The sequence below is a fragment of the Chrysochloris asiatica genome, unplaced genomic scaffold (assembly GCF_000296735.1).
Source record: "Chrysochloris asiatica unplaced genomic scaffold, ChrAsi1.0 scaffold00010, whole genome shotgun sequence".
NCBI classification, from domain to species: Eukaryota; Metazoa; Chordata; class Mammalia; order Afrosoricida; family Chrysochloridae; genus Chrysochloris; species Chrysochloris asiatica.
This window is the reverse complement of record NW_006408528.1, coordinates 15065936-15083204: the sequence shown is the minus strand read 5'-3', so window position 1 is coordinate 15083204 and position 17269 is coordinate 15065936. Positions and strand designations below refer to the sequence as shown.

Sequence of the window (17269 nt, the reverse complement as noted above, 5' to 3'; positions counted from 1 at the left end):
CCTCTTCAAGCTATACCTAGATCCCTGTATCCCAGAGCCCTATTGTTCCAAGTTTGAGTATGCATCACTATTTATCTCTGTCCCACTAGGCCATGCAAACCTCTCTCAGTGTTTCCCTATCTATCTTGTTCTTCTGCCTCCTCCTTCTTCTTGTATTGCCCTCCCCAACACCCAAAATAAACCCCCTACCCCCTACCCCCACCCCCACATCTTGCTTTTTCTAAATGAGGAAAAGCTCGTTTTTCTGGAACTGGGTTATGGAGAGACTTTGGCCCTTTTAACAAGGTCAGACTGTTTATTCTTGACAATTCTTTCCCACTGTAAAAAGGTACTTTTAAATGCCACATTCCAAAAGCAGTGCCAGTAAGCCACTGAAGCATATTTTCCCACAAGAACTGATACCATGTGCCATCCCCACCTCACTGTAGTCACCCAGTGGCACGTAAGGCACACAAGGAACAAAAGGTGCAGACAGCACTGAATGCGACCAGTGCAATGGACTGCTGCAGTATGCGCACCAGGTTCCAGAAAACACCTCCAGACATTACAAAGCATCAGGAACCTTGAAAAAGTAAGGAAAGGAAAGCCAGCTTTAGAAATTAAAAAATAAAAGCAAACAAATAAAAATAAAAAGACAAAAAAGACCAGCAAAATAAATATTTTATAATAGAAGGAGTCAAGATTTTTCTCCTCTATTTGTTTTTTTTAATGGTTGAACTTTTAAATGTACAGACCCAATTTTAGATTCCACCAGCCTTCAAAATAAATATATGAGCAATACCAAAGCAAATTCTCCTACGCTTTCCCCTTCTTTCCTTCTGGATGGTTCCCTGAGACCTGAAGGTACATTATTCCTCTATAGCCAACTGTAAACTATATGATCAAACTTCTGAGAGAATGAAAAATCCTCTTTGTTCTTAGAGATGTTGGGTGTAACAATGTAAATCACACTGTGTTCCAACAGGAAAGCAGAAAGCGGGGGCAACAAAAAGAATGGTTCAACAGGCCCAAGAAGATCATCAGAAACTATCTTAGAATGTTAACAATAAAGTCAACACAATATATAAGCAAATCCAGTATTACAAGTAATGACAGAAAAGTCTGAGGTTAACTTTTGGAGAGACCATATTGGGAGTAACACACATCTAATCTTCTCAAGGACTCCAGTGGAGTAAAAGAAACTATAATGCAGATAATTTCAACCTTTTCCTGTGACACTATGGTTTTTCAAGAAATCCCCAAGAGTTTTAAGAGAAGCATGCCAGATTGAAAATCTAAGTACATGAATTGGGGAGGAGTAGGAAGGTTTGTGGAGCTCTGGTAGCGTAGTGGTTATGAATCGGGCTGCGAACCTTAAGGTCAGCGGTTCGAAACTACCAGATGCTCCGCGGGAGAAAGATGAGGCTTTCTACTCCCATAAAGATTTACACCCTCGGAAACCCTGTACAGGGTCACTATGGGTCGGAACTGACTCGACGGCACTTAACAACAATAACAACAAGGAAGGTTTGTGATCTTGAATTAAGAGGGATGAACATAATAGTTATCTGAAGATTAGGAATGGATGCCCAGACAGACAAAGTATGAATGTTACTCCTTCAAGTTATTACTGGGAGTGATGCAGGGCACTGGGAGATTAGCTGAAGGTTACATCTAAAACACAAAATCTTTATTTTAGATGCTAGAATCAATGATACAACAATGCCAGAAGCAACATGGAAAATGCAGAGTTAGAAATTAATTCATTGACTCATTTGTGAAAGCAGGGAGGTGTGAAAGAAATTAAGTTCAGAAAAGAGTGAGAAATGTGCTGGTGTTAGTGGACCACAAGGTATATACGTCTATGTGTATGAAGGTTGACTCTGGGTGGAAGTGGTTAGAGATGTAGGTTGGAGCTGGGCTGCAAAGAACTTAGTGTACTGTGCTTCAGTATCTGGAATTCATCCTTTAGGCACTGGGGAATCATGAGAATTCATTCATTTATCAAGTGCCTATGGTGTGGCAAGAAGTACCAAATAAATATGCCTGAATAAAAATGAGTATGTCCAATGTAAGCAAAACAGAATTTCAATATTATATCTTGCACATAGGAACTTACACTGAGATGATTAAAACCCAAGTCAAATGAAGATCCTGCTACCTTTCCCTTACTTACAAGGAGGCGGTGACATATGAAAAACTTAAGAAACACCAATACCCACAGGTTTAAAGAGGTAAATATCCAAATTATAGGAACATTCTTTTATATTCAATTCCAAGACCATGTTTCACTGGAATTAAGCAAATTTGTTGTTGTTGTTAAGTGCCATTGAGTAGGTTCCGACTCATCAGGACTCTGTAGAGGGTTTCTGAGGAGTGGCTGGTGGGTTTGAACTGCTGACCTTCCAGTTAACAAGCCAGTGTTTATCCTACACCACTACTGTTACACTAGCCCATGCCCAACCACTGAAGGAATAGGACCAGAAAACGTTAAATGTAAGGAGGCAGAAGTATTTTCGTTTTTAAATCTCCTGCATCCCTTTGACTACAAAAATCTCTCTAAATCATTTGGTCTTGTTAACCCTCAAACAATGCTTGGTTTTCACATTTCAATCGTGACCTCAAGCTTCTGCAATTGGAATGATATCATATAACATCTATATTGTCGTTGTTGTGAAGTGCCATCGAGTTGGTTCCGATCCATAGCGACCCTATGTAGGGTTTCCAAGGAGCACCTGGTGAGCTTGAACTGCCGACCTTTTAGTTTAAACGGCTTTGCAGTCTGGCGCATTAACCCACAGCGCCACACCAGCATCTATATGGTCAGCTGTAAAAAACCAGGTGAGAAGCAGACACTATGTATATCATACCCTGATAGGACATGGTAACAGAAGAGATGTACAGAGGAAGCAAAGAGAATCCTGTGCTTTCACTGAGTAAAACATCCTCTGGGCAGTGGTATTACAGTTAAACTGTTTTCATCCAGAACTAATTCACAACAGTGACCATTTATGAAGGAGCTAGAATTAGGTGAGTCAGATGAATGACTATCTTTTATAAACAAGGAAAGCAGTTATTTGATGAATTCCACAAATATACTTGGTGCAATTAAACATCCAGATGGGCGCACGCACACCTATGGCAGCCTTCTGTATAGTATGGGACGCATTATCTTTCTCCATAGGAGAAGTTCTCACAGTGGTCACCAATGTTTGTCTTCACTGCAGACTCAGAGTTAACCTAGCAGATGGCAACTCAAAATGTGTTTTACTACTACCCGAGAATGTGCAACCGAGGATCTGAATGGGTTTTCATGTTTGTTTTGGCTCTGGTATTTTCCACATACCCAGTCCTGGGAATCCTAAAGAAAACGTGTCCTGTTCCCAGCTCTGTGCACAGCCCCCATTGTATTCCACTTCCCTCACTGGTGAAAGTGAAAACGAAACCGGTACAAACACTCCATTGTTAACTATGAAATATGTACTGGCAACTGGAAGTTTTAACAAAACAGAACTGGTTGTGTCATGGCAAGGAGATGTGGAGCGGGGAGGCTTTCCTGCCCCAGAGGTGTGTCCTGCACTTTCGCTGAGGTGCTGAGGCGACAGGGCTTTGGGTTTTTTCCATTATGCTCATGTAATGTGCTTGGTTTGATTTGTTCAGTATGCACTGGCAACGTTTGGAGGCTTCTGTGGGAGCAAGTCGGCTGCTCAAGCTGAGGCACAAACCCTGCCAGTTCTCCATAGTAAATACAACATGCACGAAGAGGAAACAAACATAAACAATTTATTTTCTCCCGTAAAAGATGACATTGTTCTCCAATCTTTGGTCCTATGTCACTTTGTCACTTGGTGGTGCCAACTGGGTGCTGTACACACACACAGAAAGTAAGCTCAGATTGCACAGTGGATGTGCACATTCCCAGCCAGGTGGGCTCCAAGAAGAGGGTGCTGGTAATCTCCTGATATAGGTGGGCAGGGAAGGCTTTCCTGATACCCAGCCTAGGCAGGTTCCTGAGTCACATGGCCTCATAGAACCAAATCTCTTTCTCTGGTCCTAATTAAACATTTCTTTGTGTGGCTATCTGATTAAGATTTGATAGCCAGTCTTGATTCTAAATTCTACGAGGAGTGAGGACCCTGTCATTTCTACTCACCATCATCCTTTAGGTTCACTGCCAGAGCCAGACACATGGAAAGTGATCAGGAATTATTTGTTGACTGAATGCCATGATTCCATCTCATTCATATTCTCCCCTAGGCTTGTCAAAAAGTTTCTGAATCCACTGGATTCCTTCAATGTTTACTAAATGTTACCAATGCTGGGTCAGAGTAGGAAACCATTTATTTCCAGAGGCATAAGAAGAGAATATTGGCAAGCTAATGTTTGCACCGGAGTCCTAGTATGGCACTGTAGGATAAGCACTGGACTGCAAGGTCAGTGTGAACCACAAGGTCAGAGGTTCAAACTTACTAGCTGCTCCTCAGAAATCCTATACAATGTTACTATGAGTCAGAATTGACTTGAAAATACGTAATAACAGCAACGACATTTGCATTACTTTTGGCATTTACAGAAACTCATAATTTTAAATAAAGCAATTTGGAAATCTTATTAAGGGCCCTATTAAAAATGTTCCCAAATGAATTTTTGTATTTTGTAAAACTTGTCTACTAAAAGTCTTTCTTAGTTTATTACTTACTTCTGGTCTTTTGGTCATTTTTACAGTGTGAAAGATGTTTTCAGGACATGTATGTCTTTTAACAGGAAAGATGATATGGGGGGGGGAGATCTTTGGAGAAAGTGAATGTAATTCACTCAGTGAATATTTTAATCCACTCACTAAAAAGACAGGAGAACATATCCACTCTTCTGTTACAGTAACAAAGTAGAATTTCACTCCAAAATATGTGTGCAGATGGCACAGATATTTGAAGAAAAAAATGCTTATTCTTCCTTTTGTCTAAAGTTCTTATGTTATATAGGTCTTTCAAATACATTAAAAAGTCACTGTAATGCTGTTGACTGCAGAGCAGAAATTTCTTTAAGGCAGGCCACCCTTGGATTTCATCTCAGAAGGTGAAGTTATTGAAAGACCAAAAGGAACAACATCATTTTACGGTGTGTAGTTTCATTTCTACCCAGGGTTTTCTTTATTATGAAGGTACTTGGTGGCTACGCTCTGTGGAGTCAATTCTGACTCATAGCGATCCTGTATAAGGTTTCCGAGGCTGTACATCTTTCCTGTAGCAGAAAGCCTCATCTTTCTCTTGTGATGCAGCTGATAGATTAGAACTGCTGACCTTGCAGTCAGCAACCGAGTTTGTAATCCACTATGTTACCAGAGTTATTTGTTGTTGATAAGTGCCATCAAGTTGCTTCTGACTCATATTGACGCTGTATAGGGTTTCTGAGGAGCGGCTGGTGAGTTTGAACAGCTAACCTTGAGGTTCAAATCAACCTTGATGTTGAGCACTTATCCTACAGCACCACACCAGGACGCCCATAAAGATTACAGACAAAAAGCCCCCTATGGAGCAGCTGTACTCTGTCACATGGCTGCTATTAGTTGAAATTGAATCAATGCTCTACAACAACAGAAAGGTTATATCCTCAGATGCTCAATTAACCTAGAAAAGATGTCTTTTATTGAATACTGTCCTAAAGCATACTGCACCAGGGATTACAGAGCAGTAGCCCAGAATCTATCATGTAAGGCCTTTATAATAGGGCAGAATGCTGCTAAAAGGAGTTCAGGTGTGGCGCTGTGGGTTAATGCGCCAGACTGAAAAGCCGTTTGAACTGCAAGGTCGGTGGTTCAAGCTCACCAGTTGCTCCTCAGAAGCCCTATACAGGGTCGCTATGGGTCAGAACAGACTCGACGGCACTTAACAACAACAATAACAACAACATGCTGCTAAATGGTACCTCAAAGGATTAGGTTGTAAGTGAAAATTTTCTAGAGTTTCCAGAGAGAAGTTAAGAATAAAAGCTATTGTCATTGATCCAAATAGAAATATCATACACACACACATATATATATACACACATAAACATTATGGAATATACAGATATCATTACACTGATTAATAAACAGCTACGTAGATAGTAAAAGTTGTCTAATAATTCATCCCCTCTTTCATTTGGAGAATGTTATCTAGAAGAACTTGATACCTCTTCTTATGCTTACTAATACTAAAATACTGTTGATTTAAAAAAAGATTCAAATAACTAGTCAAATTACAACAGGACTGCACTCTTGGAGCTCTACTGCTTTCTGGGAGGGCAGGAAGTTCACTTCATAGATGTAGTTCTCTTGGGAAGCAGCAGAGAGGAGTACTATACTACTACATACATGATCTACAAACTGTGAACTTGGGTTCAGAGTATCTTTTTCAATTCTAAAATGAGACTGAAGCGCCAGAGTGCAGCTTTCATAAACATGAACACAGGTATCTGCCAATGAATAAAGACTAAAGTGCAAGATGTAAGCTTTAAAGTTCATGTTCTAATAACTTCTTCTGTTTAGCACTACCAGATAGCTATAAAACACATCAAATGAAACCAATGAATGTATAAAAGAACTCCTCCCCTATTTTCATTATGACCAATTGCATAAATCTAACACGTCAGCATTTGTCAACTCATTCATTCATTTTCTGAGTGCTAGCGTAGTGGTTACGAATCAGGCTGCTAATCTCATGGACAGCAGTTCGAAACTACCAGCTGTTCCGCGGGAGAAAGATGAGGCTTTTTTCTCCTGTAAAGATTTACAGTACATTAACAGGTAACTGCCAGAAATTCAAGGCACATTTAGAAAAGGATATGGAATGAGGGATATATCATGGTTAATGTCAAATAAATTTTAGCTGAAAAGCAGAGGATACCAATAGTGGGCATCCTGGTGTGGCAGTGCAGGATAATGCACTGGACTGCAAGGTTAGTTTGAGCTGCAAGGTTGCCGGTTAAAGCCCTCCTCAGAAACGATACATAGTTGCTCTTAGTTGGAACTGATTCAATGGCACTTAACAACAACCAGAACTATGTTTACTTGTGTCTGAAAGGCTATGCAAAAGCATTTGACTGTGTGGATCATAACATACTCTGGAGAATAATGTGAAGACTGAGAATTCCAGAACCCTTAATTACACTCATGTAGAGCTTGCTTGTAGCCTAAGAGGTAGTCGTTCGAGTAAAACAAGGGGAAATTGAGTGGTTTCAAATCAGGAAACATGTGCATCATGGTTGTTTCCTTTCACCATACTTATTCAATCTGTATGCTGAGCAAATAATCTGAGCAGATGAGCTATAAGAAGAGCATGGCATTAGAACTGGAGGATGACTCATTAACAACCTGAGATATGGAGATAACACAACCTTGCCTGCTGAGAGCAAAGGACTTGAAATACTAAAGAAAATCTAAGACAACAGCCTTCGGTATAGATTGTACCTAGACATAAAATAAAAATCCTGAGACTGGATCATAAGTAACATCATGATAAACAGAGAAAAGACTGAAGTTATCAAAGATTTTATTTTGCTTGGATCCATAATTCACGCTCATAAAAGCAGCAGCCAAGAAATACGCTGACATTGGGCATATCTTCTGCAAAAGACCTCTCTAAAGTGTTAAGAGTCAAGATGGCACTTTGAGGACTAAGATGTGCCTGGAACCAAGCCATGGTATTTTCAATCACCTCATATGCATGTGAGAGCTGGATAATGAAAAAGGAAGACTAAAGAAGAATCGATGCCTTTGAATTACGATGTTAGCGAAGAATATTGAATAGACCTCAGACTGATAGAAGAATGAACAAATCTATGTTGGAAGAAGTGCAGTAAGACTACTCCTTAGGAGGAATGATGGTGAATATGACATCATGCTTGGAAAAGTAGATGGTCTGTGAAAAAGAGGAAGACCCTCAACAAGGTGGATAGATTCAGTGGCTGCAATAATGGGCTCAAGTGTAACAATCATAGTGAGAATGGTGCAGGACTGGCCAGTGTGCTGTGTAGTACACAGGGTTGATACGAGTCGGAATGGACTCAATGGCACCTAACAATAACAACACGCTTTAGGATCATGAGCAATGCAGAATGAGTAAGAGTGTTTGCCTTCAAGGATATTACAGCCTGATGAAGGACATAAAACCCCCAAATAACTACAAACAAGGCAAAAAGCAGGATCATGAAAGACACTAATAAGATACAACTTTGGGAACATTGGAAGGAAGGAGTGATTAATTTCTTCAGGGGTAGCAAAAAACAAAACCTCTTGCTGAGAGACAATCCCAACTCATGGAGAATAACTCACAGGGCTTTATTGGCTGTCATTTTAATGGGAAATCCTAGTGTGGTGCTGTAGGATGAGCACTTGGCTACTCACCACAGGTTGGCGGTTCAAGCCTATCAGCCGCTCCTCAGAAGCCCTATATAGGGTCGTTATGAGTCAGAACTGACTCCATGGCACTTATAAACAATAATTGTAATGGAAGCAGATTGCCAGGTCTTGCTTCTGTGGAGTTCCTAGGTGGGTTTGAACAGTCAGTCTTTAAGTTAGCATCTGACTGCAAACCAGACTCTTAGAGGGGAGTAGAAGGGGACATCTGAGCCAGGCATAGAGAAGTAAGAAACATGTTAGCATTTCTGATGGCTGTTAAGATGTCAGTTCTTAAATCAGTTTACTTATAATTCCTTAACTTTCCACACTTGAAGTCCTAGTTCCTGTATGACACAATCCATTTCAAAATGTTTATGTCTAGGAAGTGGAGTGTGGTCCTTTTTCTCCTCTAGAAATACTAACAATAAATACCACTTCCGTATGAAAAATTGTGATTATAGGTCTTTATATCATGCCATGTGTATATAAATGAATGTCTCCTATACTATATGGATCTTCCCTTTCAGAAGAAAAAGATAAAATCAAGATTTCTTAAGAGAGGGAATTTTTTAAAAATGCAGTACCCTACAGGAAACGTATCCTTTATGAGTGCCATGAAGTTCCAACTATCATTCTTCCAAAGAAAGTCTCAATTTGTTCCAGTGTCTTTCCTAGCTGCTAACAGTTCTTTATGTCCTCATCGGAAATACGGAGCATGCAGTACAATGTAGATACCGAAAAGTCATGTATTTATGATAGCCTCTCCCCTTTTCTCTGTCTGTGAAATAATTTGTCTAAGTTTTCCTGTCTGAACATATCAACTTTCAGCAAGAATGGAATGTTAATTGATGCTACGCACAAGCTGGGCTATCATTCCTCAGATTCAACAAGAAACCAAACCAAACCAAACAAAAACCAACTCGTTTTCCTGTTTTTATTGATGGTTGTTAGTGCCCTTTTTTGGGGGTGGGAGGAGTAAGCAAAATAAAGTGTGTCATTGCTCACCCTTCCCTCCATAGTGTACCCTAGAAGAACAGTTCTTTCCACTGGCTCCCCTGATGATTCTCCGGATCACAAGGCCTATTCAAGCTTCTCCCCAGGGCCCTGAAACAACATGCACATAACTTCCTAGGGAAGCCCGCAGCTTACCTCACCCTTCCACTGGGGAAGCACAGACTCAACCCTTTCTGGCGTGGTTACTAAAGAACACAAGGGCTCCCTTGACCTGGCCCAAAACTAAGACCTGTCCTTTATCATCGTCTGGTACCTTGTCTTCTTAAAAGAAATAGTGTGTGCTGAGCAGAAAGGAAACAAAGATTTATCTTTAAACAATGACAGTATACTCCAAGGACTGCATTGTCAAACTACTGAAGTCCTGGGTAAAGTATATAATGTTATGACTATGAGAGGTCTTACATGTCCAGAGCATTGTATTCATACTCCTGTGGTAAGAGGTAGGAGATGGCTGTAAGTTGGATCATTTACTATTACAAGTTATCTCTGTCTGAGAATTTCCATCTCCTCTCCCCGAATTTCTACTCCTGTTCCCCAGAAAAAGGATTCGTGGAATTTGGGGTAGAACAGTTCTTTGTTGTGCAGAATGTTAGCCTCCCTGAAGTACATCCACTGAATACCAGGAACAGCCATCCTCCATCTCCCAAAGATGCTCCATTCATTTCTTAATAGTTTCACCCCTGAGGGAGGGAGTGGGTACTGACCCTGCTTGAGATAACTTCAAGGATAACTCAGATGTGAAGAATAATATACTGGCCCAAGAGGATGGTTTTTCCTAAGGCTTACTGTTGTACCTTTGAGGGCAGCATGTTTCTAGTATTCATTGAATTGAAGGGATTCTTCTCTGCAATCTCCTGCACAGCAGAGGAGGCACTCCTTGGCTTTTTGTGTTTATGAATGGTTTACGAACAGGTCTGTAACGGGAAACGTTACTAGTGCCTAAACTTATTGCCATTGAGTCAATTCTGACTGACAGAACAGAGAGTTACCCCACAGTTTCCAAGGCTGTCATCTTTAAGGGAGCAGACTGCCGCATCTTTTTCCTGTGATGCAATCAGTAGGTTCAAACTGCCAGTCTTTCGAGTACTTACCCACAGTACCACCAGCGTTCCTCTAGTATTATCTATGTGCTTGCTACCAAAAGGTCCCTCTTTTTATATTTTGGGTGAATTTCATAAAAATTCACCTCAGAAACAAAGAATTTTACAGAGATATAGAAGCTTAACAAAGTAAATAGTTCTCATGGTTTTGCATCCGAATGAGACAAATGGTAGGCTACCATAAGTGCCGATGTTTGACAAAAAAGGGCCCTTGGGTTGATTGTTTCTATTCTGGGTTGGATGAAGCCTTCACCTGGAAGGGCGGCACTACATGTTCAAGGGTCATCTCTAAGTAAATTCCATTTCTTCTTCACCATCAGCACCAGTGTGCTAGGGAATGTGTTCACAGACCTGCTCTTCCTCAAATTAGGAAGCTGCAGACAGGTCAGGGGAAGCTCCTAGAGAAGTTCTTTGTCCCCTGACAATGAGCTGGGTCCCCCAGACATGACATATGCAGTTCTGAAAATAGTGGTTATGGCAAAAAGTGCTTGGATACATGTATCTGATTCCTTTCTAGTGGCTAAGATATAACGTGTTATTTTTTGCCATGGGTCATGTCCACAACAAGTCCAGCCTAGAAGTGTCTGTAGTTGTAAACACATTTGCCCTACCCACTGCTATGAAAAAAGCACAGACATTCTGTCCACCAACTGACCACAGCAGCAACAGAATTAAGGACATGAAAGGGGGGTATTTAGCCATTTAAACTGTGAAAAAAACAAGTTTAATAGAAGAACAGCACTGTCTCACTCACCACTGAGGTAAGCGCCATTTGAAAACTGTAGATTCGAGCAAGGCCAAAGTCGGCCAGCTTTATTTGTCCACTGCTGGTCACCAGAATGTTCTGTGGTTTCAGATCGCGATGCACTACTCGGTGAGAGTGAAGAAAGTCCAGACCTCGGAGAAGCTGAAACATCATGTCCTAAATAAAACCAAAAGAGAAAATAAAGTAAGTAAGAGAGCAAAATAAATTCTACATGGACCATATTCAACGCTGAACTTGCAGCACTTAAGAGGCTGCTTAGTATATAGTGAACATGTGATAAATATTTGCTAAATGAATTCATCTCCATTCTTACTTTTCCATTCACTCATTCTCAAGAACACTATAAAACATGTCACTCTCAACATGTATTTTATTAACAAAAGGACAACTTTAAAATAGCTCATGAGTTCTGTCTAAGGTGCAAAATTAATGGTCTCTCCATGTGCGGAAGAAAGAAGAGTGATACACACTGAAGAGGCTTGGAATCAATCAGTCCAATGGACTAATGGAACGTGTGAACATCAGTTTTCAGGACTCTGAGAACAGAAGAACTAGACTGTGCCCAGTTACCATTAAAGGGTTCACATTAAAGGGTCCCGGATAGAGTGGGAGAAAATGTGGAACAAAATTCAAAATTATTAAAAAAAAAAAAAAATTCAAAAAATCAGGTTTACAGTCAGAAAGAGACTGGAGGAACCTAACACTATGGCCCTCGACCACCCTTCAAGTCTGGAAAGGAACTCGCCCTTGTGGCCCAATTTTCAGTCAAGCAGTAGATAGGCTTATAAGGAGGGAGGGGAAAGGGACAACGTATGTAAATGTTCATCATGGTATGGTCAATTATTCAAAAATCCAAAGGGCAACATTTTCCTAAGGACAAAGTTGAGAAGGATGGGGATGGGAAGATAAGTGGAGTGCAAGTAGGATTCACAGGAAGGAAGCGGAACGAACTATTGTTGAGCGGAGGGGATTGTCATCACTGAGATGAAACAAAGTGCATGATTTGTTGAATGTAAAACTAATGACTTTGTAAACCTTCACTCAATTCACAATAAAAAGTTTAAAAAAAAAAAGAATGGGTCTGCATTTATAGAAAAGAGTTTCTCTCCTAACCAGTCAATAAACAAATAAAAATTAAAATAAAATAGCTTGACATGGTATAGGAAATGCGCTAGAAGGGCAAACGCTGAATTGTTTATGCTGGAGAGAGGAAGGAGAAGGTAGTGAGAAGTGAATACTTTTGACCTGCAAACTTCTATATTGTCTGACACATTATTTCAAAAATTAAATCCAGTGAGTAATATTATTATTAATGGCAATGATTATTTTAATAGTCCCTAAATGCTAAGCAGTCATTACCTGTTAGGCAGGATTGCATTTGTAAGGTATTGATTCCATACCACAATCTTGAGGGAAGTAATATCATAACCTTCACCTCACAAGGGCAAGAAGTTAACTGATACACAGGAGTAGTCAGACTGTTTTAGACAGAGGCAGAGCCTTGATTTAACCCAGAGTCTGGACAACTGGATTCAAGTCTTCAGTGTTGTTTAGCAGGTCACTGAACAAGTAAGCATGAAACACTGCATAAGGTATTTAGTTCCTCTGAGCTTCCATTTGCCCATCTGTGAAGTAGGAAATTATTGACCAAATATCATTCATATTTTAATATTGTTTGCTGGTGTTAAGTGCCATCGAGTAGCAACCCTCTATGGGGTTTCTAAGGAGTGGCTGGTGAGCTTGAACTGCTGATCTTGCAGTTCAAACAGACCTTGAAATCCAGTACATTAACCCATAGTGCACATCAGGACTCTATTTTAATATTGCACTCAAGTAAAGTTTTGCTGAAAATAATTAGAAACTGGTTGTAGCAGTACATCAACAGGAAATGCCAGAAATTCAAGCTAGATTCAAAAGAGGACATGGAATGAGGGATACCACAGCTAATGTTAGATGGGTATTGGCTGAAGCAGAGAATACCATTGACTATGCAAATCATTCAACTGCATGAAGTATAACAAACTACGGATAACATTGCAGAGAGTGAGAATTCCAGACCACTTCATTGCTCACATGGAACTTGTACATAGACATAAAATCAGAAAAGGTGAGTGTTAGGGTTGTATCCTTTCACCATACTCATTTAATCTGTAGGCTGAGTAAGTAATCCAAGAAACTCAACTATATGAAGAACATGGTATCAGGATTGGAGAAAGACTCATTAACAATCTGTGACATGTAGATGACACAAGCTAGCTTGCTGAGCAGTAAGAAGACTTGACGCACATACTGATGAAGATAAAGACTACAGCCTCAGTATGGATTACATCTTAACACAAAGAAAATAAAAAATTCTCACAACTGGATCAATAAGCAGCACCAGGATAAATGAAAAAAAAAAAGAAGGAAGTGGTCAAAAATTTCATTTTAATGGGATTCACAATCATTGCCCATGGAAGTTATAGCCAAGAAATCAAGTGACGAACTGCTTTGGGCAATTCTTCTGCAAAAGATTTCTTTAAAGTGTTAAAAAGTAACAATGAAACAAAACAAAATAAAAAACACCCAACAGTACCAAAAAAAAAAAAAGTAACGATGTCACTTTGAAGACTAAGGTGTACCAAGTCATGGCATTTTCAATTGTCTTGTGTGCATGCAAAAGTAGATGATTAGGAAATACTGAAGATGAACTGATGCCTTTGAATTTTGGTGCTGTTGAAGAACAGTGAATACACCATGGGCTTCCAGAATAATTATCTGGAAGAATTACAGCCAGAATGTTCAGAAGGGAAGATGGTGAGACTTGGTTTCACCTACTTTGGACATGTATTTGAGAAGGCCCAGTCCCTAGAGAAGGACATCTTGGGAATAAGAGGAAGACTCTCAACAAGACTGACCGACACAGTGGTTGTGAACCATGGACTCAAACACAACAATGGTTGTGAGGATGGCACAGGACCAGGAGTGTTTCGTGCACGGTGTCACTATTTGTTGGAACAGACTTGATGGCACCTAACAACAACAACAATAAAGAGTGGGAAAATAGCAAAACCTACTTCACAGAAGTACCATAGTAAGCATTCAAAAGGTGGAACTTTTTGGTATTATTATTAACCAGCATAGAGCAGGTAGGCAATAAATAAACCAATGTTATATTTTATTTATTTATCTTTAATATAGTTTGGGTGAAAGTTTACAGAGCTAAATAGTTTTCCTTACATCTTCTAAATTTGTTGTTGTTGTTGTTGTTAGGTACCCATAGTGACCGAGTCGGTACGGACCCATAGTGACCTTATGCACAGCAGAATGAAACACTGCCCAATCCTGGGCCAGTCTCACTACTGTTGACACGCTTGAGTCCATCGATGCTGCCACTTGGCCAATCCATCTCATTGGGGGTCCTCCTTTTTTCTCTGACCCTCCACCTTACCAAACATGATATTCTTCTCCAGTGACTGGTCCCACCTGACAATATGTCTGAAGTATGAAAAACGAAATTTGGCCATTGTGGCCTCCAAGGAGCACTCTGGTTGCACTTCTTCCAAATGGATCTATTGGTTCTTTTGGCTGCCCAAGGCACTTTCAATATTCTCCTCCAACACCGTAACTCAAAAGCATGAATTCTTCTACAGTCTTCCTTATTCACTGTCCAGCTTTCACATGCATATGAGGTAACCGAAAATACCATGACTTGGGTCAGGCGCATCTTAGTCCTCAAGCTACATCTTTGCTCTTCAACACTTTAAAAAGGTCTTGTGCAACAGATTTGCCTAATGCAGTACATCATTTGATTTCTTGACTGCTGCTTCCATGAGTGTTGATAGTTGATCCAAGAAGAATGAAGTCCTTGACAACTTCAATCTTTTCTCTGTTGATAAGAATATTGTTTATTGGTCCAGTGGTGAGGATTTTTGTTTTCTTGACATTGAGATGTAACCCATACCAAAGGCTGGGCTCTTTGATCTTCATCAGTAAATGTTTTAAGTCCTCTTTATTTTCAGCAAGCAAGGTTATACCATCTGCATATCGCAGGCTGTTAATGAGTCTTCCTCCAATCCTGATGCCGTGTTTTTCTTCATAGAACCCAGCTTTTCGGATTATTTGCTCAGCATACAGGTTGAATAAGTAAATTTGTTGTTAGCTGCCATTAAGTCAGCTCAGACTCACGGAGACCTCATATTTAACACAATGAAATACTGTCCAGAGTTCCAATACTGTATTGAACAATAATACTTTGTTGTTATCCATAAGATTTTAAAAAATAATACAATTTTTCTTTATTGTTGTGTTGAGAATATATACAGCAAAACCTACACCAATTTGTTTACATGTACAACTCAGTGACCTAGCGATAGCGTTTCATCAACTCTTTCACTGTAGTCTGTATAGAAGTTATGTGGAAACCTGTCTACCATGGGTGACTCTGCTGGTATTTGAACTATCCGTGGCATAGCTTCTACCCTCACAGCAACATGAAAGCCACCAGAGTATGACAGGGACTGTTGTTGCTGTTGTTACGTGCTGTCAAGTCAGTTCTGACTCATAGCAGCCCTGTATAGTAGGGCTTCCAAGGTTTTAAATTGTTGCAGGATCAGAAAGCCTCAGTTTTCTGCTGATAGTGGCTATTGGCCTTGCACCAGTGACCTTGTGGTTCACAGTCCAGTGTTTATCTTACACAGTCACTATGCTCTGCATTGTATCATTAAAAAGTCAAATGATTTTCCAATGTATTGTGAGAAGGATAAAAAATATATACTGTTTATTCCATTGACGAACAAGAATTCTAAGGAGTTTCAAAAACTTGTTAAAATTTACCTCAAGGAAAACTGTATATATAGATATATATACAGAGCCCTGATGTGGTGCTGTAGGATAAGCACTGGATTGCTAACTGCAAGGTTGGTAGTGCAAACCCACTAGTTGCTTCTCAGAAATACTATGAAGGGTTGCTATGAGTCAAAACTGACTCCAGGGCACTTAACAACAACACACACATACATTTATATATATATGGAGTCCTGGTGTGGCACTGCAAGATAAGCACTGGACCACAAGGCTGGTTTGAACCATAAGGTTGGTGATTCAAACCCACCAGCCACTCCTCAGAAGACCTATATAGGGTCACTATGAGTGGGAATCAACTCAATGGCACTTAACAAAAACAATATATATGTACAGGGTTTCCAAGCAGATGCTGGTAGGTTTGAACCACTGACCTTGTGGTTTGCAGTCCAGTGCTGCACCACACCAGGAGTCTGTATATACATAAATATATATACAGTTTCCCTATTGAAGAAAAATTTTAACAAGTTTTTTGAAACTCCTTAGAATTCTTGTTCATCAATGGAATAAACAACATGTTTCATATCCTTCTCACAATACACTGCAAAATCATTAGGCCTTCTAATAATACAAAGGGGAGCATGGTGACTCTGTAGGATAAGAGATATATATATTATACACACACACACACACACACACACACAGTTTATTACCTTTGGAAACATAGAAAAGTTTTAATATTTCCTGTTCACAAATGGATGTTTTCTTCATTTACAAAAGTAATGGGAATTTCCCTGTTGTCTGAGTTATCTAATGTTGCTATAACAGAAAATATCAAAAATTTCTTCTCTCACAGTTTAGGAGGCTAGAAGTTCACATTGAGAGTTCCAGCACTAATGGAAGGCTTTCTATTTTGACTTTGGGGGAAGGTCACTATCTCCTGTAGGCCCAGTCTCCCTTGCAGATCTCCATACATCTTGACATCGATCTTTCCCCAGGCCTAGGAGTTTCACAGTGCAGGGATCGCAGGCCCAAAGGACACACTCCATTCCTGGCTTTTCTATCTTGGTGGCAGTAGGTCCCTCTGAACTTTTAATTTTAGGCCCAATAAACTCATATGTAAGATTTAAAGATCAGAAAGTGTCTGAAAAGTAGGAACTTAAGACCGTGATCATGATCCTTTGAGATTGGGACTAATAAGAGTGTTTCTCTCCCCTGCCAATATTGTGAGAATGGTATGTACACAAGAGA

At 40.0% G+C, this 17269-nt stretch overlaps 1 protein-coding gene across 1 annotated transcript in view; it reads right to left on the bottom strand.

The window, feature by feature from the left end:
- CDK6 (cyclin-dependent kinase 6) overlaps positions 1 to 17269 on the bottom strand; it is a 292037-nt gene that overhangs the window by 138262 nt on the left and 136506 nt on the right. The window contains exon 3 of the mRNA XM_006834296.1: positions 11225 to 11392. Coding sequence (XP_006834359.1) covers positions 11225 to 11392 — 168 coding nt within the window. The remainder of the gene's footprint in view (positions 1 to 11224; positions 11393 to 17269) is intronic.